Raw genomic sequence first — 27,929 nt, forward strand, 5'->3', positions numbered from 1 at the left:
TTGAAATTTCTATCATTACCTCTGCCCATGTTTTCCACATTCAGAGCAGAATCTTTGAACGTTTCACTAGAATCAATTTTACGAACCTTTTCAGCAAGAATACGATTTCTACTTCAACAAATTTCAGTTTAGCATTTTTAACTGAATTACTAATTGCTGCCCTCATAGGTTCCCAGCTATTTGGTAGAGATGCTAACAAAATCAGGGCACTAACTTCATCCCCAAAATCAATCTAAACAAATAACAGTTGATTCACAATTGTATTGAATTCATTCAAATGAGTAGTGACAAAAGTACCATCAACCATTCTTAAGTAAAAGAGTTTTTTCATTAAGTGTACATTGTTATTAGCAGATGGTTTCTCATACATATAAGAAAGAGCTTTCATCAGACCTATGGTGGTCTTCTCCTTTGCTACATTGTGAGCAACCGTCTTGGCTAGCGTCAATCGGACAACTCCCAAAACCTATCTATCAAGGAGTTTCCATTCAGCTTCATCCATCTTCTCTGGTTTCTCACTCAAAGGAACATGAAGCTTCTTTCCATAGAGATAATCTTCCATCTGCATTCTCTAGAAGGCATAATCTGTCCCATCAATTCTTCCAATCCCATGTCCTATACTGTTCTCACTTGCCATCATTTTAAATGTTCAGATCTAGTCTAGCTACTCTGATATCAGTTGTTAGGATTTGTATCTCCCAAATCCGACCAGTTTGAAACAATCTGTAAAAATGCAAGAAAGAATAACACAAGAAGACACAGATTTACAGTGGTTCACTCAAATTGAGTTACGTCCACTTCAGCCACCACCAGATTTCACTATGAAGAAGAAGGAATATAGAGTTTTTGCCTCACACTTTATCTCTTTAGAATTCTGTTTTTACCTGTAAACTCTTAATAATAATATATTTATAGGGTAAATATTCATGTAATAAACCTAAATAACTCTTGGTCAGGCATAAACCCAAAACTCAATACAAACTCAATAAACTCTAATTAACAATGTAGAGTTTATTATAAGTGTAGGCTTCATAACTCAAAAATTTCACTTTTTAATAAATTTTTATATTAATTATTTGATTTGTATATTTAAATTTCTTAATTTTAAATTTTATCAAATTTTATTTTAACTTTTCTCTCTAACAAAAAAAAAATAAAAAATTGAAAAACACAGTCCTTAGTTTTATGATTTTTATAGCATCGAAGTGTATAATATTTTTCTTTTCACCACTAAAATTTGAGTTATTGATGTTTTCTTCGATGCAACATCTTATTTAGTCAGATCAAATTTTTTATCCCGAATTTTCTAATCCGATAAATTTTCTTAAATTTTAGTGTAATTGTGTTTGTGATGTTTTCTCGAGTCTGTGTTCATCCATTTTTTAGAGGTCTTCCAACACTGTTTGATTAATTTGTTCAGTTTGTTCTACTTCATACTGATCTATACAAATCTTTAAAATCACCCTACAAAAATTACAAATGATTCAATATTTATCATTAGAATTTTAATTATTATAAATATAACCTATTATTTATCACCTTAATTTTTTAAAACACATTTAATCAATCCTAAAACCTTATCTCTTTACTCTGACCGCCCCGACTCTGGTCCTTATCAGTTATCACCGCCCACTGCCCAGCCCATCCTTTCGCTTCCGCCCTGCGTCTGCTGCCCCATAGCAAGAAGCTTCCGGCCATCCCGTCTGTTGCGTCAAAACCCTGATTCTTCCTTATTGTTTTGAAAAGGTACGTTTTTTATACAGAATTGATAAGCATAGAGTAGCAAGTTCTTAAGTTATTTTAGGGTTTTTCTAGAGGCGCAAGTTTTCCGTCCGACGGCTCTTTCCCACAGCAATGAAGCAACCTTCATTACCAAACAAGACAGCAAACTCATCACCATCATCGTCAATGGAAACAGTTAGTGCCCCTTTAATCAAGAAACAGATGGGTCAGAAGAGAAAGCTACCAACTGCACAAGAGCTGATAACCCATTATGAGTCTAAGGGTATTGATTCGAAAGAAGCTGCTTCAAAGGTTATTGATGATCTCCAAAGGGCTCTCTTCAAGGTAGTCACTTCAAGAAAGAAAGATGCAACACCTAATGATTTTTCTACTAAGCTCGATTTGATAAATGCTCGTCTTGTGAGACTGGAAACAAAAGTGGATACCAAACCAGGTTTTGGTCAGAGTTTGGCAATTGGGTTAGCATCAGGAGCTGCTTTAAGTGGATTAGGAAATGTTCTTCCCCATGTGTGTCATGCTGTTGGGCAGATGTGGAGTACCGTTCGTTCCAATTCTTCTGGTTCATAGATATGTTTTTTCCTCTCATCATTATGCTTATTTGTCTTTGAATTGAGCCGGATCATTTGCTAGAATTCATTCTGGATTTTATGATATTTCAACCATTATGGAAATGAGAAGTTCTTAGATTTCCTTATCTCTTCAAGCATGTAAGTTCTTAGATTTCCTATCTTTATAGGTGAAGTTCTCTAAATTATATGCCACTAACAGTACAATAAGAAATTATACTAATAAGTGAAAAAACAATCTGGCAGTTTATAGCCCTACAAAGTATTTGAAGAAACAATTTTGAAAGGAAACATATATTCGCAGCATTTTAGATCTCTAGTACATAATATTTTTCATTTTCAAACCATTTTGTCCCAATGGGGGGTACCCTTTGAAGATGAATATTTGTATTATAGAGCATAAACACCCAAAGGCTGTTAGCATATCTAGATTAGGCTTCCTTATGTGAAAATTTTCGAATGGGGATTCTCCATTCAAGGGTTAATGGAAGGATAGAAAATGTTGCTTGGAACATTAAACACCTTGTCAATCCTAGAAGATGTTTATTTTTTCTGTGTACCATTCCATTTTGTTGGGGTGTATAGACACAAGATCATTGATGTATTACTCCAGAAGTGATTGAAGCATATTTATGCGTTTTCTATTTATAAATTTAAATCCATTATATGTTCTTACAGTTTTTACTTTCCTACAGTATTGTATTTCTACCATTGTACTGAAATTTTCTAGTTTGCTTCCATCTAGCTATAGTTAGACTAATAGGGAATGAAACTCTAAAGCAAGAAACATATATTTCTTTGTAATATTTGATGGGTGTCCCATTAGTCTATGTAAAGATTTAGAATGTACTGATATGGAACAGACATACTTATTTTGATTAAGTGTAGAAACTGGAATACATTTTTAAGTTCTAAAACATTGAGTATTTTCAAATTTCCTCTAGCAAGTACATTTTCAAAAGAACCATTTGGTAAGTAAAGAGGTAGTTTTTGTTTTATTTATTCTACGTGCATCAGTTAAAATTTTGAGGTTACAGACTTACAGTAGATGTGGTTACCTGTTTCTGTGTTCTCTTGAGAATTCAAACTTGTTCATTGTGTTGTTCTACCCCAAGCAAGGCTGCATAAGCCCTGAAAACTGTATGTTTCATTCAATCCAGTTAGGTATTGTGTCAGTTTTTTCTTGCTGATTTGGTCATTGTTGAGGAACACACAATTATTGGTTCTGTTATGAGTTATTATTCATTTATTCACCAAGGTCTGAACCATTTTATGTAAGAGTTAGGCTGGATATGTTATGTTATGTTGAATGATGAAATGAGATGGTGCCTTCAATCCGAAAATGAAGAAGATGAGAACACCAGACCATCAGATCGTTTTAACTCTTTTAGAATTGTAAGATTTTAAAAGTTGAATTTAGATTTTAACTACCTTAAACTTGATTATTAAAATGGACCTAACTACCCCTTATTAGTATAATATATTTTAGCTTAATTCATCATTTAACTTTGCATATCTCTAATTACTGATTATATTCTAATAATTGCTATCAGTTACGCTCACTATTAGGCCCAGTAAGTCTGATCACTTCTTATACATAACTTGAACTCTCACTATTATCTACATTTGATTGGTTTTGTGATTTTGTCTTGTTTTTTTATTTGATTCTATAAAATGTTGACAAACTATTTTCAGAACAATTTCAATGCAACATTTGTCTAATTTGAAGAACTATTTGAAGACATCAAATATACATCACACACAATCCCCACAACTGTGAATTTGAAGAACCTTTTAATTGATCATTTTATAAGATATTATTACAAAATGTTTAGTTAATGGTAGGAATGGCAACGGGTAGTGAAGTATCCATTTCTGAACCTGATTTTAATTTCACTACTCGAACCCGGTAGGTATTTCTAGTTCTATCCTTATTTGGATATCTCATTATTCGATTAAAAAACTTATAAGATTATAAAGATCGAAAAAATGAAACACAACTTTAATAAATAATTTTAAAATTAGTAATATCAAAATGTTCAAAATATAAATTAAAACATTACTCAACTACATACTTATTTGGTAGATTTGAAAAACATAAAAATGTTCAAAATATAAATTAAAACATTACTCAACTACATACTTATTTGGTAGATTTGAAAAACATAAACTACTAGAGTGCAGAAAAAATAGAATAATGAAAATTGGAAAAAAAAATGTAATATTTTATTTTTTTATTAAAATAAAAGTTGAAGTTAAAGATTTATGTGTAGAATATTTTTTTGGAATATAAAAAATCTAATTTTAGAGTGTACATAATATATTTATAACGATGTTTTGAGTAAAGGCTCGATAATACCAAATTAAATTATATATTTGTAATAATAAAACATTTGAAAAGTCACACATTAAACTTTTATAAAAAAAAAAATTAATATTAATATATTCGAATATCAGGTATCGGATTTGAGTTTTGCACGCTCTCCGTCCCCGATCCCGTACCGAATGAATACATTCTCTCCCTCTCCATGCCCGATCCCGTACCGAACGGATACATTCTCCCCCACTCCATGCTCGATCCGTCCCTGAACCCGATTTAAAATACTCGAACCCGACTATATATCGGGTACTCAGGTATATCGGGCATTCAGGTACCCATTGTCATCCCTTAGTTAATTGGTTGTGTCGTCAGCTTTCTCTTCAATCATTGTGTTCTATCATTTTTTTTTTTTTTTTTTGTGGAAGAGAGCTCTCTTATTTGCTAATGAGTTATTGGAAATTAGTGAAGAGACTAGTATATTAGCTCTCTTAACCCGACCGGGTGCTTTTTGTTAAGTTGGTTAGGATCTCTTATCTACTTTATGAAGAGGAAGAGCATGTGTGATAAATGGTTGAATTTGATATCCTTATGCATTTATATTGTTTGTTTTATATATGGTTGTGACCTCTGCTATGTCCCCTTCTTGTCTCAATATTAGAGCATCCCCATCCTTGTACCCACATAGGTACAAATATGTGCCACATCAGCAGCCACATCACAAATAAATTATACCTCTCAATTTATACCTCTATTCCCGAACCATCTCAAGTATAATTGTGGTCTCACCATCCACATCATCTAATTCATACAATATTTTTTAATTCAATAATTCAAGTAATCTTGTTTTATTTTTAATTATATTAATTTGTTTAAATTAATAAAACTAATATTTATAAATTATATTAAAAATTTTAAAAAAATTAATAATTTTTAAAAATAATTTAGGAAATTATCATCACAATAATACTTGAAAAAAAGGACATGTTAACTTTTTAGAAAAAACGGTCATATTTATTTTTAAATGTTTATTTTTTTAAATGTTTAAATATTTATTTTTTAAAATTTGTACCCGATAGCAAAACTTTACTACTCATCTTTCTCTCTCCAGATTTGTATTCATCTCTCCATTAGTGTACCCAGGTACAAATTCTGTCCACATCATATTTGTACCTACCGATGGGGATGCTCTTATCGTGTAAGTTTCTAGCACATTTATGGGGCTAAGTTAGAGTTGTCATGGATTCAACTTCTTTTGGATTTCCATCTTTTTGCTAACTATAATTTGTGCATGGTTCATTCATGGCTTGTCGATAAATATACAATTTAAAAATGTTTCTACGGGGTTCTATAAGTTGTGGTCAACGAAAACATATAATCGAGAGAATTGGTTGAGATAAGTTCTATAATTGAGAGGGAAGACTAAAATATGGAAAACTCAAATAGTTCGTGATTGGACTCATTTAAATAAATTTTAAATTAGTCAAAATCTTACAATTTTAAATTACATAATAAAATTTTACTACTTTATAAATAATTTTAATTTTACTATTTTATAAAATAAAAATAAAATGAATTCATATTTATAAATTAAAAAATAAGTTATTATTTATTTAAATTAATTATTTAATGTAATTAATTTTATAAATGTGGATACTTTGTATATTAATTATATTATGAGTAATTTACTTATTAATATTTTTTAAGTTATTTTTTTAAATGAACTTCTACCATTTTAAATAAATTCTATAGTAAATCATTTTAAGTAGGTTGGGGAAGGATGTTCTGCAAATTCTCCCATTATAATAAAGCCCATTCTTTTAAGAATTCTAATGTGGGTATATTATCAAACATTAAATTGAGAGTTAATTTAAAATGTTAAAAAATTATTTTATAGTTATATATTATTATTATTATTATTTATATATATACTTAATTTAAAATACTAACAGTAAAAATTATAATTATAAAATTAATTAATGATTTTGTTTGAATAAGTAATATATAATTTTTAAAAATAAATATAAATTCACTATATTTTATTAAAATTTTATCATAAAATTAAAATAATTTATAAACTCGTATTATCATGAAATTGTAAGACCCTACACATTTAAGAAGTTAATTAAGTTCAAATCGTTATACTATATTTAACTCTTAAAACTTTAAGAGTTTTTGAAAGAAAAATATAGATTCTTTAAATGTAAGATTTGGGTTGGGCTTTTGATTATCTTAGATTGATCTAAGCCTTTTATTATTTTATAGTGTTTATTATTTTTTTTAATGACTTCTATATTTTAACTTAAATTAATTTAATAAGAATTTAATTTGTAATCTTAACCTCACGTACATAACTCTTATCATTTAGACTATTTTAAGTTTTCTTACTATCTATTTATAAAATATAATTTTTTAACAAAAAAATTATATATATTATATATCATAATTTTGCACAAATGTAAAATTACCCAAATTTGACTCAATGCCAATGAAAATGTAAAAAAAATGGTTCAGATAGGACAACTTTCAAATATCTATGTAGTTATGGGCCATTCGATTTTAAGTTAAATAACTTTAAAAAAAATCAAACATGTTTTCTTTATTTTATCATTTATCAAATCAATTCAAAATATTAAAATATTTTTTATTTAAAAATTATTTTTTATTTTAATTATATATATATATATATATATATATATATATATATATATATATATATATATATATATATATATATATATATATAATATCCTTTATGTTTTTCTTTATCAAAAATAAATTTTCTCAAAATTATTGCACATAATAATTTTTCAATTTCTAAATTATTCAAATAATATATGCAGCACAATAAATTATAGAAAATCCATTTTCTGATTGTTGGATTGTGTGTGCTATCTTAAATATATGCCCTGAAGATTATTATAATCAATTAATTAATGCTATATATTATGATGTCATTCAGAATACTCTCATAATAAAACAAGCTAATTATTTTCAACCAATCATGTCACTCACCAAATACCCACCATCATCTTTAATATTATTATAATTAAAACAATAATTTGAGCTGATTTGTGAACATAGTTTTGGTGATTAATTTTAAATTTAACATCTATCTTGACTTGGTTTTTGAAACAATAGACTAAAACCATTCAACTTTCATAAGATATTTAAATTAATTTACTCATTTATTAAGTAAGCATATGCTTTTGTTAATAAAAAAAGAGCTCACCAAAACTGACAAAGTAAAAGATACCAATGGGAAAACTATCTAAGTACTTTTTTAAGGCAATGAAAGAGAGAAAAAAATAGTAATTTGATTGCTATATTTAGGATGAAAGTTGAATAGATTGACAATATACATAAATATTGTAAAGATTTTCATGATACACAGAAGATAAGTTCAAAAAATTTCTTGATTTTTCATTATTATAAATTTTGTGTTCGAGTCTTTATGATCATTTTAAACAAAATATCTCTGATTAGATCTCCGTGTGATGCACACGAATAAAAATATATTGTTACAACGTGTCGCGTTTATCAAATTTGGTGTTGAACTAAAAATAAAAAGTGTTATTAGCTTAGTTGGTTAAAGAGTCGTACTTGTTTTTGTTAGGTTGCGAGTTTGAAACATACCTATAACATTTTTAATTTTATTTTTAAACGTTTTAAGTTTATGGGCGGGTCAACCCAGAATCCGACCCAAGTATCATTTACTCTCACATATATATATATCCAAATTAATCACAGCTCTCGACCCGACAATCCGTACACCTTCAAAATTAAGCATCATCAACAACATGTCACTTGTTTTTTTTTTTAGAATAAGAAGTCTTCGTTAAATGTTACAGAAAAAAAAAGACAATAGGATTCGTCTTAATGAAATTTGTGCTTATAAATAAACTATTATAGGCAAAGCTGCTAAATATGAGATTTCTTTGAAAAATGTTGTAAGTTGGAGGGTCTAGATGCATATTTTGAAGTTTAAAGAGCCAATTTGAATATTATAGGTAAGTTGGTGGGTGATCTTACATGTTACAAAAGATATTAAAGAATAAATTAGCTTAGCTTATTTATATATAATATTATTTTGTTATAATAAAATGGTTAGATTCTAACGAAACATTGAGCACATATATATAATATGGTGGGACCGAGAGCATAATAATGTGGACTTAGAGGGTAACCACCCTTCAACGTGGGATTCAATTATAATTGAGATGTTTTTCTATAAATGGACCTATTCAATGTTACTTAGAATCATTTCTTGCTTAATAAATTGTTCAAATCATCATAATGGTATACAATGATAAGTATATTATATGGAAACTAATATATATAAATATAAATTAACAATTACAATCAAATCAGCATATTATTAAAGTTAAAATTTTAATTTTTTATATAAACAAGGAAAATTCTTATGTCATGCACTAACAAGTCAAGATCTAAATAAACCATTTCTACATAAAAAAAAAAAAACTTAACAAAAGTCCAGGGAATTCAATGGGTAATAAATTAAAAAATAGATAAATCTAAAATAAATTTTGGATAGAAATTTTAATTAAACCCTAATGTAATTGATTAAAATTTTTTTTTGTTGGGTTAGAGATAAAATACAAATTAATCAAAACCAATCCATTATAGACTAACTCTTGCAAAGTTGAACACCAACATGACATTAGGGATCATAATGGGGAGGTAATTTGGGATGAGAAATGTATTTTATTATCTCCTGTTTTATTTTAGAAATATTTTTTTAATATCATTTTCGCCCGTTCAGTTTCAGAAAATTCTCGCGGGGCACCGTTTATATCATATTTAAAAAAAATTATATAAACAATTTTTTTAATATAATATATATTTTAATATATTGAAAATTTATATTATTATAATAAAAAAATAAACTTAAAATTTTTATAAAATATAATAAATAAATAAATATATTATTAATTATATATATTTAATGTGATTATAGTGTTCGGATAGAAAATATGTAAATGGGGACACAAACACAAATATTATCGGAACAATTTTAAATTTTCATCCACACCTACTTTTAAATTAAAATAATATTTCGTATTTTAAATTTAGACATTTGTTTGTAATAATGTATCTCAGGAGTTATTATGATTTAACCATTTTAAATTAATGTGTTCAAACAAATAGAAAAATTATAATAATTAATTATATATGGTATAAAGGAAAATAATATCAAACTAATTATGCTGTTCAAAAATCATATCAAATTATACCATATATATTATAATTTTTAATTGAGCTCAAACAATAAAATAAATAAATAAATAATATTAAATATATATATATATATATACATAAAATATGTGACTGTGATTGTCATTTAAACAAATATATTTTAAAATAAGATAAATATATATATATTTTTAAACATACAAAAGTTGAAGGGGTATTAGGATCGGGTACAACGATAGAGACGAAGTCGGACTATGTTGAACGTTTACACACTTCGTTTGATATTAACTCTGTTAGAAATTAATATCCGTTTTTATTCTTCACAAGTCGTCACAAACTCTTGAACCAATTTCAAGTGCGAAAATATTTGTTTAGATTTGAAGCAACGTGATAATGGAATTGAGAAGAAATGAACACAAAAGACCAGAGATTTTATGGATGTTCGGAGTAAAAACTCTTACGTCACCTCTTCTTCTTAACCTTGAGAATGATATTCGTTAGAAGATTTGGTTTGAATACAACACTTGTACAAACCCAGTCGGACAACCAGGACTTAGACACTACCTATTTTCGAACTCATAGCACACAACACTCTGTTGAACAGAAATAAATTCTGTTAACTTACAATACTGAAAACTCACACAAAATAAACAATATGTAATACAGCTTTAACACTCTAGCAAGCTTGTAATCTTTTAGAGCTCTTTGAGAGCTTGAGAAAGACCAGTGTTTTAACTTGTAAAAGGTTGTAGAAGCAGTTATGGTCAAAACAGTTTCAAAGTTGTGTCTGTAAGCCGTGAAGAAAAAATGTTGTAAGAGCATTATACAAATTGTTTTCTATCTTCTTCTTAAGTAACCAAACATTAACGGACAAATTTACTTCACCAACGAACATATTTGTTTCAGAGGACACTAGTCCTAATTTGATTGACTGAGTTCCAAGATGGTACATCAGAGAGGATCTTCTTTGATCTTGTTTGTACTTAGATAATAGTAAGACAAAATATTCATTAATGGGATTGTGATGTACGAGGAATGTACAATTTAGAGGGTTTGACTTGTCTTAGTTCATAGTAGTCTTTTATAGGTCTAATTCTACTATCGGGTCAGACTGCCCAAAATGAATGCTTAATCGTGAGCTAAGATTGTTCAAGTACAAGAAAGCGCTTTTCCAAAGTGCCGAACTTGAAAAGTACCGGAAGCGCATTGTGTAGAGTCAAAGTGGTAAAATACCGGAGACGCTTAGTATAAAAAAGTCGAACTCATAAAATACCGGAAGCGCTTCTTTATAAAATACCGAATTCATATAAAACCTAACTCATAAAATACCGGAAGCGCTTCTTGATAAAATACCGAATTCATATAAAGCCGAACTCATAAAATATCGGAAGCGTTTCTTATATAAAATCGATCTGTAAAATACTGGACGCGCTTCTAATATAAAACCGATCTGTAAAATACCAGTTTGGAGAAATACCAGATTTAGAGATAAAACTGGAAGCGACCTTTTTGCAGAAACCGAAGTTTGATCAAATGCTAGATTTGATCAACTACCGGACATCTTTTCTTTTCGGTTTTCTTTAATCTGCACAAGGTTAGTTTAACACAAGTTAGTTCTTATTTATAAACTTATAATTGATTAAATATTTTAACTTAACAATTTCTTCTTTTTAATTATTTAAACTAAATATTTAAAACCTGGTAATTTTATAATCGTTGGCTAATTATCTTAAGTTAATTAGCTAGTTTAGTATATTGGTCATATACAATTAACTATGTTTAAAATATTTCTTTTCATAGGATTTTGTTTAAAATTATTTTTTTTACATTTATTTTTGTTTCAAATTATTTCTTATATACTTATTTATGTTTGAATTTACACCATAAATATCTAAACCATTTAAAATATTGTAAAATCGGTAATTTGTGTTGAAAATAGATACAAATTAATTTTATACATGGTATATTCATTTTTTATTTTGTAAGTCATAATGCGGGCAAAACTTTCACCTTTATCTTGAGACGATTTTTTAACATAATTATCAAATGACGAAGCATCTGTTATATTCCATTTATAGACAAAGATGTTACAAACTATGGCAGCGACATAGTTGTTACTTATTCGTCTCCTCTATATTTAGATATTGTGTTTGTATTGTGCATTGAAAATCATTTCTAAACAATAAGAAATATTGATGTTGAAAGAGATAAAAATATTTGATAGTCTTATAATTAAAATGTAAACAATATGATACAAATTACAAATATAAAATATGATATTGTAATACAAAATTCGAAATAAACTTGAATCGTCCTGTTAGATATAACTTACACCAAAATGACGGATATCCCCTTAGTAATAATTAATTGTGGATGAGAATAAATGTAGTTTGATTTGAAAATAAAATTAGTTTATTAATCAAAATAAGATTTAATATATTTAAAATATATATATATATATATATATATATATATATATATATATATAAGAAACCATTTCAAACAAAATTACAGAGATGTAAAACTTATTTAAATATATATAAAAAATTATAGTATTGTACCCAAGTTTAATCATTATCCATTTTCTACCTTTACATATTTTGACCACTTTCATCATATCACCTCCTATAATCTCACATATTTAACAAATTCTTTTTATATATAAAAAGAAAATTCTTTAATTTCTTCAAACTTGATCTTGACATATATATTTTTATAATATTAAGAGATTAATTAATGTACTCAACTACTAAGTTACTCTCAATAGTATAACAATTATGTTATAATTAACTATTAAACTACTAAAAATTGTTAAATTACATATAACAATTATGCTTTAACTATTAAATTACTTAATATTGTTAATTTACCTTTATAATTTTGTATATAATATATTAATTGATATGACACGCGATCTATCGAGCCATATTCATTTATATTCACATAAAGATTCAAATCGTTATGAGAATGTGACCCGACGATCTTCGATTAAACCACCGTAATATATTAAAAATAGTTCAAATTAAAAACTCCAACCAATGAACCACTTTAAAACCACAAAATATTAAAAACAAGATCAGCTTGTTAAATAGGATTATTCATTTACATAAATATTAGTATTTTACACTAAGGGCAAAAGACAATATTTTCAATTGATCATACTATCCATTCATTTCATAACCTAGTATTGTGATATTCCGAGTTGCAGGTCAAAGTTTATCTAATAAAGAAAGTTAAAGGGTGTGTATAATATTTTGTCCCATATGAATATTTATGCTATACATTATAATTCGAATGAAAATCAAACAAATTTATAATATTTAATCGAATATATGAGACCTGGTTTGGATGGGATTCTCTAACATAGCAGAGATCCCTTCCTGAAAAATAATAATAAGCAACTTTATATATATAGATATATTATTTTGTTCTTAATATATTAAAAAACAATATTTTATTTGTAGTTTTATTAATTATTTATAAATATATTTCAATCTCTAATTAAGTTGGAAAACTATATATGGCAGATCATTGATAGCTGGCATCCAACTCAAAATCATAATTTTTTTGATTGTTTATACTTTATATATCTGTTTATGTATACATAACTCATTTTTTTTAATCTGATACATAAACAATTATATCTATAAAAAAAATACATCATTATTCATAAAATTAAATAATATGTATACAAAATTAAATCCAAAAATAAATAATAATAATAAGAAGAAGAATCATTTGTGGTGAAAATAGTTTTTACACCCAATAAAGTTAAACCATCATTATACTCTTTATATAAATTTTATAATTACTAACTCAAATGATAAAAGTCATATTTTAAAAAGTAAAAATTTATTAAATACAATATTTAGAATGCATAATTCTAATATAAAAAATTACACTTAAAAAAACTCATTATCAATATCAATTATTCAAATTATTAATCAAAATATTAAAATAAACTCTATTAATAAATATTTATTTTTACTCAAATAAACCATATCAATTTATTCAATAACTACTCCCTCTAAATAACTACTCCCTAGATCTATTTGGACAAGAGAGTCAATATTAATAAAATTTTATTTGGATAGATTAGTTTCCAAAGATAAGCCAAGAATATGTCAAGAATTCTGAAATTATTTATTTCTATTATTTGCTTCATGAAGGCAATAACGTAATTGACTTGGCTTAATTAATATAACCAAATAAGCAAAAAAATTAAATAATATATTGTTAATATTATACCCTCCTCTTTCTTTCTTTATATAAAGATATGTGTAAAGTCTTAGGCTCTTAGCTTTCTCTTACTAAATCTCAATTAGCAAAAGAATAATTATAAGAATTATGGGAGCTTGTGCGACGAAGCCGGCGGTGTTGAAGGATGCAGAGATAGACGGAGCTCCGGCGCCGGAAGTTAAGGGGGAAGAGGCGGCGCCGGCGACGGCGGTGGTGGAATTAGTAAAGGAAGTGGTGGTGATTGAAGAAGATGTGATTAGTATTGTGGCTGATGCATCTATTGATATCAAGCCTCGATCTCTTAGTAACCTATTCGAAGAGGTCAGTTTTTTTAATATTATTATTTCACTTGATAATTTTTGATAAATAATCAAATAATCTCAATTTTCGAAAAAGTATTCGAATTAAATATCTCAAACTCTTTATCGGTATAATCTATCTTAGTGGTTAGGTTAGACGATTCATAAGTAGAATTCATAAGTAGAACGTGATTCTTATTTGACGCGTTTTTGAAAATAATTTCTCAAAACCCTTAGTTTGGTTCTTACTAAAGTCTAAATCTTTATTTTTAAAGTTCCTTATCAAAATCATAAAAATTCAATACCATCTAGAAATCCTCAAAATTGTAGCTGCAAGAAATTTTTGTGTAGTAAGAAAAGTGGGTCAATGAGATATCATAATTTATTAATGTCAATTAAATTATATATTGAATAATATATATATTGTAATCCTATTTTTGTTAGAAATAATTCAGTTTTGTTTGGTAAAAATAATTAAAACTCTGATAATTTTCTAAATCATAAGATGTTTGTGGAAAATATCTAAACAATATTCAATGAAGATAATTTTCTGAATTTTGACCCAATAAGATGTTTAGGTAAGACCGTTTTTATTCTCTACTTTATATATATCTTGGAATAAAAAGTAAGTATAAAAGAATATATATTTTAGGATTTTAAATAGTAATTTAAATACCTTGATTAAGCAATAACTATACAATTAATTCTAGACCTTGTTTGATCTTGATCAATTGTTTTTGAAAAAGAGAAGTTATTTTAATATTTGATATTGAAATAAGGATGTAACTAATTCAAAATCAAACAAGTTGTTGAAAAAAATTGAGATTATTTTAAAATAAAAACATGAATATATATATTCATGTGATGGTTGATTTGTAGGAATTTCTTTCCATTTTTACAATATATATTTCCTATTAAATGAAAAGATTACCTTTTTAAAAAGTATATATATAAATTTCATATTTCACAACATATAACATAAATTTTGACTAGACAATAAAAATGATGAGTAATTAATATAATTATAGTTGGGATCACCGACAATTTCCTTTTATAATTATTTTGTGCAAATAAATAGTAAGAATTTGATTTAAATTTGGGATTGCATGGTCCACCATTATTCTTTAATCTGTTTTTATTTTTGCTCTTGTCCATGTCTTGTCTTTCATTTCTTAACTTCTCTAATTAATTAGATAGTAATTAGAATATACCTAAAGGGTATTTTTGACATTCTTTAAATGAATAACTTTGTAACAAATCCGAACTAAAACCAACCCGAATAGAGTCGGGTTGTTTCGAGTTAGGATTTAATGTTTACCTAAATAGATTCCTTAAACTGTAACTAATTGAACTAAAATAGAGCACAAAATTTAAATGAAGGTTAGGTTAAGCTATTAATTTTTTTCCTACATAATTGGCTCATTATTTCGAGACAGACCCACCTGAAGAAATCAGGTGGCCTATAATATATATAGAAGATGAAAGAAATTTGTCAATTGAAAAAGCTGAGATCGTTTGGAACTATTCGATTCTGATTAGACTTAGTAGTCAGTATTTAAGATCTTTGACAATCCAACGGATCTTTCATTTCAGGACAAACAAACAGGCCCTAGTCACATAATTATTGTCCTCTTGTATTTCTTTTTTTGAAAAAAATAATTATTTGCTAAAAATAATATCAATTATATATTTGAATCCATATGAAAATAAATTACATTTTTATCTAATTTTATTTATTTTTTGGATAAAACCCAATAAATCTTCAAATAAACAAAGGTTTGTCTCATTTTGATTTTTTTTTAAAGAAATTATTAAAAACCCAACCATCTAATTTAAATTTTTTCCATTAATCAAATCATACTTTTCAATATACATAATACCAAAATACTCATTCTTTTAAATATTTTATAAATAATTTATAAACATGAGACAGAAAATGTAAAAATAATAATGTAATTAGCTATTTAAAAACTTTTTTTTAATTTTTATTTTACATCGAACCATGTTTTTTTTATAAGAAACATGATTTTATCCCCAAATAACTAAGATTAGACTAGCTCCAAGATCAATGTTATACATGTTCAAACCGATGAGGTAAGTTTACTAAATTTTAAATCATGATCAAATAACAATATCATGAATAAAATTCGAACAACAGAATTCATAAAAATAAATATATATGAGCAATATCATTAATGAGGTGTATTAGCACAAGTAATGATTTTTTTTATAAATAAAGTTATATTTTATTTATATGAAGAATCTCATTAATTATTAGATTTAATCAATTAAAAAGTATTCCACTCCAAAAACACAACTATGTTTTATTAAGATTATTTTTTTAATTGAACATCACATAAGGTGATTTTAATAATTTGAGACTAACAAATCTTTATATTCATTTTGTTTTCTATTATCTATATTGTGGCATAATATTTATAATACATGGTTGGTTTAAAATTTTATTTTTCAAATATTTAGTCGGGTTATAGTGGTGTTGAATTGTCCAACCCCGTCATTGGGATCGGTTCGACACGATTTAAGCGGTTTGGTCGGTTTACTTATAGCCTCATATCTATCGAGCCATTATTGAAATAATAATGTTTTAAAACACAGGGTGAAGTGATCAAGCAAGCAACCGGAGATCATGAACTCCCGATCGCAGTAGAGCCAATATCGGTTGAACCAGAAATCAAGGAAGAGAAAGCTGATCAGAAACAGCTGGTTGATGAAAAACCAGTTGAAGAGAAACTGAAAACCGAAACCAAGCAAGATATTGAAAAACCAAACGTCAATATCACCATCATTGAAGAAACGACCAAGAACACTAAGGAAAAAGAACCGGTTGTTGTTTTAAAAGAGAAAGATATTGCAGTTGAAGAGAAACCCAAAACCGAAACCAAGACTAAGGAAAAAGAAGTTGTTGTGGTCCAAACCGCCGAAAAAGTTATTGAAAAAATAGTTGAACCGGTCCCCAAGATCACTAATAAGGAAAAAGAAGTACCAGTTGTTGAGATCAAAGCAGCAATAATTACCGCAGAGGTTAAAACTGTTAACCCAGTTGAAGAGAAACCGAAATCTGAAACCCTAAAGAGTGTTGATACCAAGCCACCACAAGAAATTACTGAGAAAACAGGGACCAGTCAACAGAAAACCGAGGTAAAACCGGCTACTGTGGTAGTGGCAAATGAAAAGAAGTGAGCTAATTTGCATGGTACAATGTTCAATCATTTGTTTGATTTTTTTTTTTCTTTCTATTTTCACTGTTTTTTTATTTTGTCCATTTTAGTGAAAAATATATATATGTTGGGTCCAAAACTGTATGTTCTTGAAAGGATGAAACTATTTGTTAAACAATAGTTAAATATATATTATCATGAATGGTTTGAACTTTGAATTATGTTAATTTGTTTGTGATGCTCACTCCCCATGAAAATCTACATAAAATATTAATTTAGAATAATCTTATATAAGTGAAATTTATATAAGTTATATTTGATTCAAAGGAAGAATAATTACATAGTCTTAACTTCTAAATTCACTAAACTTTTTATTTGAAAATAATATATTACAATAACATATTAATTAAATACTATAAGAGCTGTATATAAAAAATATTTGTCTCATTCCTCCAAAAAGTTATTCATCAACAATCACAAGGTCTGTCTTAAATTTCACTTTCTGTGATACATATCATATTGGAAAGCTCACCAACCAAATAATCTTGTTTGGTCTATAAAAAGCACATCTCTATATTTAGGATTAGATTGATTCAGCTTAATCTATTTGGTTTATTTTACATATAGTTAATAGTTTGAAGTATGTGTTATTACTCTAGGTTTATTTTAACATTTAAGTTAAAAAATAAATAATAATAAAATAAAAATAATTTGATATATTTGATTAAGATTAAAAGTTGACTTATTTATATTTATTTATTTATTTTATATTTGTAATAATATTTAATAAATATTATAGATATATTATTTATTTGCAAATATTAATCATTTATTTTTTTAATAATGATTTTTAAAAGCATTAATAATTAATAATTTATTATTCAATTATATATTTATAACTTAACGTTTTTTACTTATAAATTTGTAATTCCCGAAAAATCCTTTAGATTCGAAATAGTTTAAGGTTCGAGAATTTCAATTTCGGTTTGCGTGTTAAAATAATTTTTAAAAGATTTTAAATAATCCCTGACAACTTTTGAAATTAACTATAAAAATAATTATTTTGCGTTAAAATTAAAAAAATCTTTAGATTTTGTTATATTCAAATTAAAATTTGATTATTTGAAAAGTTGTGTTTGAAATTAATTAAAATTAATTAATTTAAAAGATTATTTATTTGAAATAGAGTAACCAATTAATTCTTGAAAATCAATAAAAAGACACATGTATAAACGTATTTTAGTTAGAGTTACTTTAAGTTCTTAGTTTGGTGATACTCGAGAAAGGGCTTTCGTGCTTCATTCTTCGTACCCGTTTTAGAAACTATCTTTACTTATAAATTTGGTTTATGAAAATCGGTTGTATAACGCTTTATTTTAATCGATTCTTCTTCTGATCCTAGACATGCATATATTTGTACATATTTAAAGAATTGTAACAACAATTATTTAAATGTTGGTACCTGTTGCTGATGATGACTAGGGAGGAATATACCTGAAGAACATTAGTATTTAAAGGTATTAGGGTTCAAACACAAATCCCAAACAAGCCTTTATTTGCGGAAATATCCCAAAAATGTATTGAAACCATTTTATATTATTTTAAGAGTTTTGGAAAATGGTTTGAGGTTCCAAAATTACAAAAATAATTTTGAAATTTAAAAATTGGAACCAAACAGGCCATAGGACCGGTGTCTTAGGTCATGGGTTCGTTTTATCGGTCGGGGCTAAAAAGCCCTCGGTCCTTTTCAAGAACCTTTCGGTCTGGGTTTAGAATCCTCGATCGAGGTGCGGAGGTCCCTCGGTCGGGGTGTTAGGGCCTCTCGATCATATGCTAGAATTCTCTGTCAGGTGTGAGACTCCTCGGTCTTAGGTCTAACTTCTCAGTCGGACCTCTCGGTCTTGGGTGGACGTCATTGGTCCTAAGTTCGGGTGCGAGACTCCTCGGTCATAGGTTTAACTTCTCGATCGGATGTAAAAATCCTCGATCGGACCTCTCGGTCCTAGATGATGAACATCGGTCGAACCTTTTTGTCTTGATTGAAAAGCCTCGGTCGGACCTCTCGGTCCTGACCGAAGATCCTCAGTTGGATCTCTCAGTCCTGGTCGGACCTGTCGGTGAATATCAAAATTGCAGGTTTTGAAATTTTAATGGAGGCTTGAATTCTTTGATCCAAGAGCTTGGGTAGCTTCACAAAGCTCTCAAGAACAATAAAATCATCATACCAAGGTCTCATTCGACATGAGTGATGATCAATTTGTTTAAAAAAGTTTTTAGCAAAAAATAAGGTTTTTTGTTTTAAAGCTATTTTGAAGTGTAAGGAGCTTTCCAATAGCTTCCTTATACTTCATATACTAAATTGATAAAAAACATGAACACTAACTATTTGTTTGAATCAATTCAAGAACTCAAAATTTTCATTTATTTTAAAAATTTTGATATTGATTAAACATTAACGAGATGAATCAAACATGATCTAAATAGTTGCCCAACATCATTATAAACATGTTGGGAAGCTTTTTAAGATGTTGTTCTTGAGGATTACCTTAGAAATTTCCAAATTCAAATTTGTTTTTTTTGTTTGAGACTGATTGATTGGTTATGACTTTCACAGAAATCTCATTAATGATTATATAATCGATTTCCAATCATCAAATTCAAGAACCAGACATCATACAAACTTATAAAAACATTCACTCTTCTAGCCTAGCGGCAAAAAGAGGTGGATACCAACCCTAAGATCTTGGGTTCGAGCCCGTCGGGCGGCAAGTTCTGCGCCTGGTTAAATGATTAAGTGTGTTTGCGGGCTACATACTTAATCCGTTGTCGCATTTTATTTTCCCAAAAAAAAACTTATAAAAACTTAAATATAAAAATTTCAATTTCAAACTAGAAGTATAATTAAATGATGATTGGAAGCTTTTCAATTGTTGGAGAACACTCCTTAAACCTTAAGGAATCTTTCTAGATGTCTAGATCCAATCTTTAAGGCATTATACAAAGAATTTGAAAAAAAATAAAAACTTGAGCTTTAATGGTAGATTTTCTATAAATCTCAATTTGAGGCTTGAGATCTTATCTCTTGGCTTCAGAACTGTTAAGGGAGGCTATTTATACCATTTTTGAGTCGGTTAAGGAAGCCAAATGGCTTGAATAAGTCAAACACCACTTATGGTGTTTTGGCTGTTCTTCCGGCCAATTGCCGAAATATGCATTGATGATGCCTATAGTTGTAGGGGAAATGATCACCAAAGTAGGATGATCATTTCAGGTTTTGAATGGAGTCAAACCTTTCATAAACGGTAATGTTCCATCTTTGAAAAATCAAAGTTGGTTGATATTCTTATCCCTCCAGCGATCGCAACGAAGAAGAAGATGTAGGGAAGAAACGACGTCGTTTCGAGCGATAACGCGGACGTAGAGCGGTTCGTTAGCGTTCCGTCGTGTTCTGTTGCGTTTTAGGCATTTTGTCGCGTTCCGTCGCGTTTCGACTAACAGTGCTGAGACGCGTGCTAGTCGATTCTCTACTTCGCTGAGGCACGCTTCATTCGTTACAGCGGGCTATGCGGGCTATGCTAGGGTGTTGGATGAAAATCCAGAGCCATCCGATGGATGCGGCTTTGGCTATAGCGATTTCTCTATACTTCGGTTACACCCGATTACATATTTTATTTTTATTTAAAACCTTATAGGTTTGTTTGAAATTGATTTTTCTTTCACCCTTTTGTTTTATTTTTAATTCTTTAAAACACACAAAATTTTTAAAATAAATATGACAAATGTTTTGCCAATTTATTTTAATTTTTTAAAGTATTTTTGGATTAAATAAATAATTTTTAGGGATAAAATGTATACCACATTTCATTTTAAATTATTTATTTTAATCACTTGATTTTTTAAAAATTAATTTGAGATAAAATGAGTACAACATTTATCTCAAATATTTTTATCTATTTTATTTGATCATTATCCTTAATTAATTAAATTTTAATTATCACAATAATTAATTTAATTAATTGTTTAATTAGAGTTTTTGTCTTTGGGTTAATAATTTTGATTTATTTATTAGAAAATAATAAAAATAATTATTTTAAAATTTATAATGTGGGTATATATATTTTTTGCGCTTACAAATTTAAATTTTTATTAAATTAATTTTAAATATTAATAAATTATTTAAATTAAAATAAATTATATAATTATATTATTTTTATAAATTTTTATTAATATATAATTTTAATTAAAATAAATAAATAAAAAAGAACATCACTTATTGTTAAAAATATCTACATGGTCTAGACTTCGGTACATTTTCTCAAGATCAATCTCTTCCCCATTTAAAAGTTTAGCTAGATTAATTTTAATATAAATATTTTATTATTTTCTTAAAAATTACATCTATATATTTGCTCTAAACTGATATACATATTTATAATAAAAATATAAACTTATATCATAATATTTTATATGATTAATTAATTTAGTAAATATGTATAATTAAATAAATTATATGAAAAAGAAAATAGAGAGAAATGAAAAGAAGTTGCAAAAAATAAGAAGAGAAAAAATGAATAATAGAAAGAAAAAATGCTTAAAAACCAGTGTTGTTGATTTGGATTTTTTTTTTTTTTTTTTTTTTTTTTTTTGTTAAAGTTTTATTGTAAAATATGTTTGATTATTATTTTTTAAATAAATTATTAGTTAAAGTTACTATAACAACTTATTACGCAAACATAAAATTTATATAAATTGAAATAAATTAATTCTTAATAAACTTTGATGTTGAAGGTAATTGTCCAATTATTTCATCTACATATTATTAATTTTTTTCCTTCTAAAAGGTAAGGCTTTTTTTAAGATTTATATCAGGCATAGTGAAGATCACTAAAACTGGAAGCAAAAATTCATTAATATAAATCAAATTATAACATCAATGAAGTTACAATAAAAAGAAAATAAAAATCAAATTCATAATAAAATAAAAAATAATCATTATGATAGCTAAATTCAATACTGATGTTAAGTCCACTAAATTAATTTCTTATTATACATGTTATTATTACTTAATGAATTTGCTCATTTTTTGATCTATGAGTAATATAGTGATCAGTTGGTATATATGGCTTTATGAGTTAGCAAAGAAATTTTATTGTACTCCATTATCTTTATTTGTTTTCAAATTATAAAATTATAGTGAAACTTATAAATAAATAAAAAGAAGAAGAAAAGATTGTACAATTATGGATTAAAATAGTCATTAACTACAAACAAATCAAAACAACTGTATAAGTCAAGCAAAATAGTTAGATTCAAATGTCCTTAATTAGTTGGGGATTTATCCATCAATTTTAGCATTTCTTTTTCATCATAGTTTACACACTATAAATTGTATAAGCTTCTTTTTTCTTACACAACATTTTACTTATCTCTATTTCTTAAACGATGTTGTTTGAAGACTTTTACTCTCATTAACTCTCATAATGTATTTTGCATTATGTATTTGTGAAAATCTTACCGTAAAGTTTCTAGGTATTGCCAACACTTTTTTTTATTAAAAATTTAAAATATTTCTATAGCTCATTTCCATATTCATTCTTTGTCACAGGTTACAACCAACCAATATTTATTGTTTTTACATTTTCGATAAAACCTTCTCAAAAAATTATTTTAATATGTTTTTCGTGATATTAGTAGATTCTATTTGAACCGCCATTTTTTTATCTGTTGGTAATCTTATCTCAAAATAATTACATATACATATTATATCGATACATCAAAATAATAATAAAAGAAATATAATAGATTGTTAAATAAAGCAAGAAAAATTTTCTTGTTTGTTCCGAGGCATATGAAAATTACATTTCCTTTAAAATAGTTTCACCGTTTCTCATTTGTGCTGGAGAATTTCGCAGATGACTGCTTCTCAGTGTACAATTAAATTTGCAATGGTTTAACACAGAAAACCACTACAACAACAAATTAGACAAAATACATGAATTACAATTATCGGGTTTCAAAAGAACTAGTTGAGTCACGAATTGAAGAACGCTCACAAAGAACACTCAGAAAGATAAAGAAATACTTTTAAAATTTTAGAGTGAGAAATGATAAAATGATGTGGAATGACAACCGTTGAATTAATTATTAACCGTTGGATTGATAAATAAATTTATTGTGATGGTTTAATTTCCAGCTATATATATCCCCTCATGTTGAACTCTTCATATATATTATATCTCTTCTTCAATCATTTAATTATCTCTTTAGAATTCGAAATATTTTTTCTTTGTTTTCTTAAGTGTCTTCGAGTTTTTTACTCAATCGAGTGTTCTTCGAGTTCTTGACTCGTCGTATTTCTATTGAAACCCGGTGATCGATTCAGGTATTTTGTCAAGTTCACTGCATAGTGATTTTAATGCTGAATCACTATTAGATTCGTTGTACTCTGGAAGATAATCATCTAAGATAAGCTCCAACACAAGGGGAGACGATAAAATTGTTTTAAGGAAAATGTGATAAACACATGCCTCGAATCAACATTGTATTCTGATGATTCCGTTTTTGTATATTCTAATTTATTTAATTTAATTGTATGATCATATCAATGTCAACCTTCTGTATAGATGTTAATATCTCACCAATAGCTTTCCTACCCATAATGGTAGATTTCTTTAGTCGGCCTGCTTTATAATAAGAAAGAACTTTTGCATACATTTCTTCATTTTTTACTTCCTCCTCTGAACATAAAGGGTCCTCTTGAGTTAGTGTGCTCCCTTTATAATATTCCTCCAACAATTGAGGAAAGGAAGGTAGCGTGGCCACTCTACACAACCAATACCAATGACGACGACAGAACAAGGACCAGGGTGCATGATCAACGTGACAAATAGGTTGAGAACCATCTTCACTCATTGATGCAAAAGTGAACGAAATCGATAAAGCATCACCCTTAGCAAAGTTAGTCGTGAATCAGTTGAATGGCAGATAAAAGTTCTACATACAAATTGAGGGGATGAATATTGAAACCTTAAAATGATATATTTGAACAGAAACTTGTCGTCTAACTATACTAAGTTACTTGTATATACTTAGATTCGTTTAGAAAATGGGTCAGTTGGAAAGCTAATCGTCATTCTTGATGATCTACGAGCTCCATTATCGGTTGATGTATTTTTTTATCTGTTCTTATATTCATGTTTTCTGTTTTCTATTTTATTTTATTTTCTCTACTATCATCGTTATATTTAAATAATCTTAATCCTAATAGTTTTTCATCAAAAATAAAAAAAAACAATAATAATGAAAATGAAATAAGTGGTACAAGATAGATAAAAAAGAGAGAAGTTACCTTTTAATAGCCTACAATTTCTCTCATTCCCTAGCTAAAAATAAAGCTTTCATTGAATTCTATCGGATGATTTTACACATATCCCCTTCATTCTATACATTTTTCTTTCTATTACCATAAAACGTAAATTTTCAGATGCTTATTCCACATGGCTGCTTCTCATGATCTTCCTTCTATGATGAACATGATCTCCTTCAAGTGTTAGACGAAGAAGGAGAAGATGGATCAGGGTGAATGCGCGGCGCATTGGACAGATCTTGAACCCAATGTAGAGGATTATAAAATGAGTGCAGCAAAGTTTATTGCTGCTGGTTCAGGCCACCTGATCATGAGGATTTTGTGGTGTGGTGATGTGACTATTGAAAGTTTGAAAAAGAGGAAGGAAAATATGAAGAAGAGTTTGAAACCAAATAGTACACCAAAAGATATCAGTCCCGAAACGTTAAGGATAATTAAAAGGTATATGGCTCTTTATTTTCATAATCTATATAGGTTCCATTGATGGATTTATTGGGTAAAGGTTTGCAGGGTGAAGAGTGTGACAAATATGACAGAGACAATAGCTTGTTGGATTCTTTGTTTTGTTCTCAAGATTTCAAGATTCTTCACAAGTTCATTTGCTAATTCATTTTTGGGCAAGTTGTTCTTCAGTCTCCTTCTTGGAGAGATTCTTCTAGCTACCCTTGATGGATTAAGTATGTTATTTGGATGTTTAATTCATGGATTAGAAGTTGGATCAAATAATCTCATCATGTGTATAATATATATAGGCAAAATCTGTGATGCTCTTGAAGTATCGGGGAAGAATGTAATGTCAACATCATCATCTGTTACTACAGAACTTGTCACCCATAAGTAAGTATCTTGTATTGTGATGATATCCATTCATGGATGAAGAGTTTTATAAAAATGGTGATGCAGATATGGAGAAGAAGCTGGTAAGGCAACAAGTGAAGGACTTGATGCAGCTGGGCATGTGATAGGCACTGCATGGGCAATTTTTAAAATTAGAAAAGCTTTTAATCCTAAGAGTGTCATGAATATGAGACCTACCAGCTCCTTGGTTAGAGATAAAAAACACATTTCTTAAATATTACTCTCATAACGATTTGTTCTTTTTTTTTTCTTTAATTTGTCTTGTCAAAGGGAAAATTACCTAATTAATTGGGTCTTTTACCACATGTATGTTAATTTGTCTGAGTTTCTTTTCTCTAGCCTTTGCATAATATGTTCTTACTTTTATATATTAGTTTAGTTTGGGTTTTGCTGCTATCTGTTTTCAGATTTTGATCATCTTTCGTACTTGTTGAAGTTTTTTATTTTCAAACTCACAAACTATTGAGACTGGTCCAAATTTTAAAGGTGATTTTGCAGTTTTAATTGTAGCCTAAATTAGAATACTATTGATTTAATTTGTTAAAGCTAGAGGAGATGTTGGATGTTTACAATGTATGTTGACTTAAATGATGTTATATTTGTATATATATCAGATTTTGAAATTTTGTTCAGTTATAATGTATCATAACTTGTAGTAACTTTTAGTCGGTTAATGCATCATATAAGTTTGCATTACAAATATTAAAAATTATATTATACTTATCTAAAAAAAAAATATATAATTAAACAAAAAAAATATAATTATACAAAAAAAAATTAATTTTTGTAATTAAAAAATAAATATAGAGATATAAACAAAATGTTTTTAACAAAAAAATATATTTATGTGTATAAATTACTAACAAACTTTAAATATGTTTAAAAATTTAATAATTTAATTCTTATTATTTATTACTTATTTTTGTATTTATATATAAAATTTATTATATTTTGTACTAAAAATAAAAATTGATTGTTAAATAAATAATTTTACATTTATTTATAGTTTATCTTTCTCTATTTATATATATATATATATATATATATATATATATATATATATATATATATATATATATATATATATATATATATATTTACATAAATATATTTATGTAGATAATAAATAACTTTATATTTGTTTAAAATTCAATAAATCCAAAATAATTAAAAATTATGGTAAAAAATAAAACAAATATTTATTATTATATTTTTTTAAAAGATTTATTTATATTAAAAATGATAAAATCTTTTAAACACAACGACAAAACATGATATATATATATTTATTTATATATATATTGTTTGATTTTTGGCCTTAAATAGGTTATCAAACTCGTAATTTTCAAGACTAAATATTAACTCCCTAACGAACTCTTTCGACTTTCCAGAACAAATCTAAAAAAACGTCATAATAATAACATTATGAATGACCAATTAGATGACTAAGATCATTGAAAGTTCTATAATTTCTCTCCAAGTAGATAGTCCACTAAAAAATAATTTGGATGATAACAAAAATATGTAGGCATGTCATATTAGTCATATCAATCCAAATTTTTTAACAACTGCCTAAAGATTTAGTCATCACTCAATTAATCTCAATAATACATCACAAAATACTATAGATACTAGAGACCCCTCGAAAATGCAAAAATAAGTGAGTTGCCGATTCAACCTCATCGTGACAAATATGACTAACCATAATGCAACTTTTTTTTAATGCATATATCATCCGTAAGATTTCCACCATGAATAACACTCAATCCAAAGAACGAGATCTTAAATGGAATATTTGACTCCTAAAGTTTCTCCCAACAAAATTTATATGAAATCATCTTAGTAAAAAGTTGTAACAATACCCCACATTAAAACTATTCATGTATTGTCAACGCATAACATCGTATTTAGACGGGGACACTTGTTTGTGTCATACCAAAAGTAAAACTGTATTATGAGACGAACTCTCCCTAATGTTTAATCTCCTATATCTAACTCGGCTAACGAAATCACTAGATAGAGGATCAAACATGTTCTTAATTGTGACATTTTTTCATATAACAATAGAAGTAAGCTTAGGATACGATATACTTTTGACAATATACTAAATGTCATTCAAAAAACTAATTGTAGAATCATCCTAACAAT

The 27,929-nt window shown here is 27.3% G+C and overlaps 3 protein-coding genes across 3 annotated transcripts; all 3 read left to right on the plus strand.

Moving 5' to 3' along the window:
- Nucleotides 1–1,586: 1,586 nt before the first annotated feature.
- LOC124940051 lies at nucleotides 1,587–2,429 on the plus strand. Its single transcript, XM_047480529.1, has 2 exons — nucleotides 1,587–1,746; nucleotides 1,853–2,429. The coding sequence occupies exon 2, from the start codon at nucleotides 1,855–1,857 to the stop codon at nucleotides 2,308–2,310; it is 456 nt and encodes a 151-aa protein (XP_047336485.1). The 5' UTR covers nucleotides 1,587–1,746; nucleotides 1,853–1,854; the 3' UTR covers nucleotides 2,311–2,429.
- Nucleotides 2,430–14,126: 11,697 nt separating this feature from the next.
- Nucleotides 14,127–17,775, plus strand: LOC124940701 (von Willebrand factor A domain-containing protein DDB_G0286969-like). Its single transcript, XM_047481231.1, has 2 exons — nucleotides 14,127–14,400; nucleotides 16,995–17,775. Exons 1-2 carry the CDS (start codon nucleotides 14,188–14,190, stop codon nucleotides 17,577–17,579), a joined length of 798 nt encoding a protein of 265 aa, XP_047337187.1. The 5' UTR covers nucleotides 14,127–14,187; the 3' UTR covers nucleotides 17,580–17,775.
- A 6,386-nt stretch (nucleotides 17,776–24,161) lies between these two features.
- On the plus strand, nucleotides 24,162–25,995 carry LOC124939288 (senescence/dehydration-associated protein At3g51250-like). Its single transcript, XM_047479774.1, has 5 exons — nucleotides 24,162–24,218; nucleotides 25,111–25,364; nucleotides 25,434–25,600; nucleotides 25,676–25,760; nucleotides 25,827–25,995. The coding sequence occupies exons 1-5, from the start codon at nucleotides 24,162–24,164 to the stop codon at nucleotides 25,993–25,995; spliced, it is 732 nt and encodes a 243-aa protein (XP_047335730.1).
- The last annotated feature ends 1,934 nt before the right edge of the window (nucleotides 25,996–27,929 follow it).

This window comes from Impatiens glandulifera, chromosome 5 (genome assembly GCF_907164915.1).
Source record: "Impatiens glandulifera chromosome 5, dImpGla2.1, whole genome shotgun sequence".
NCBI lineage: Eukaryota > Viridiplantae > Streptophyta > Magnoliopsida > Ericales > Balsaminaceae > Impatiens > Impatiens glandulifera.

What these genes read in the sequence shown, in the direction of transcription:
- LOC124940701 (XM_047481231.1), top strand. Translation starts at nt 14,188, where the DNA reads ATGGGAGCTTGTGCGACGAAGCCGGCGGTGTTGAAGGATGCAGAGATA. An exon ending in TTAGTAACCTATTCGAAGAG is followed by an intron (nt 14,401 to 16,994) that starts GTCAGTTTTTTT and finishes TTTAAAACACAG; the next exon opens with GGTGAAGTGATCAAGCAAGC.
- LOC124940051 (XM_047480529.1), top strand. Translation starts at nt 1,855, where the DNA reads ATGAAGCAACCTTCATTACCAAACAAGACAGCAAACTCATCACCATCA.
- LOC124939288 (XM_047479774.1), top strand. Translation starts at nt 24,162, where the DNA reads ATGTCAACCTTCTGTATAGATGTTAATATCTCACCAATAGCTTTCCTA. An exon ending in AGCTACCCTTGATGGATTAA is followed by an intron (nt 25,601 to 25,675) that starts GTATGTTATTTG and finishes TAATATATATAG; the next exon opens with GCAAAATCTGTGATGCTCTT. An exon ending in ACAGAACTTGTCACCCATAA is followed by an intron (nt 25,761 to 25,826) that starts GTAAGTATCTTG and finishes ATGGTGATGCAG; the next exon opens with ATATGGAGAAGAAGCTGGTA.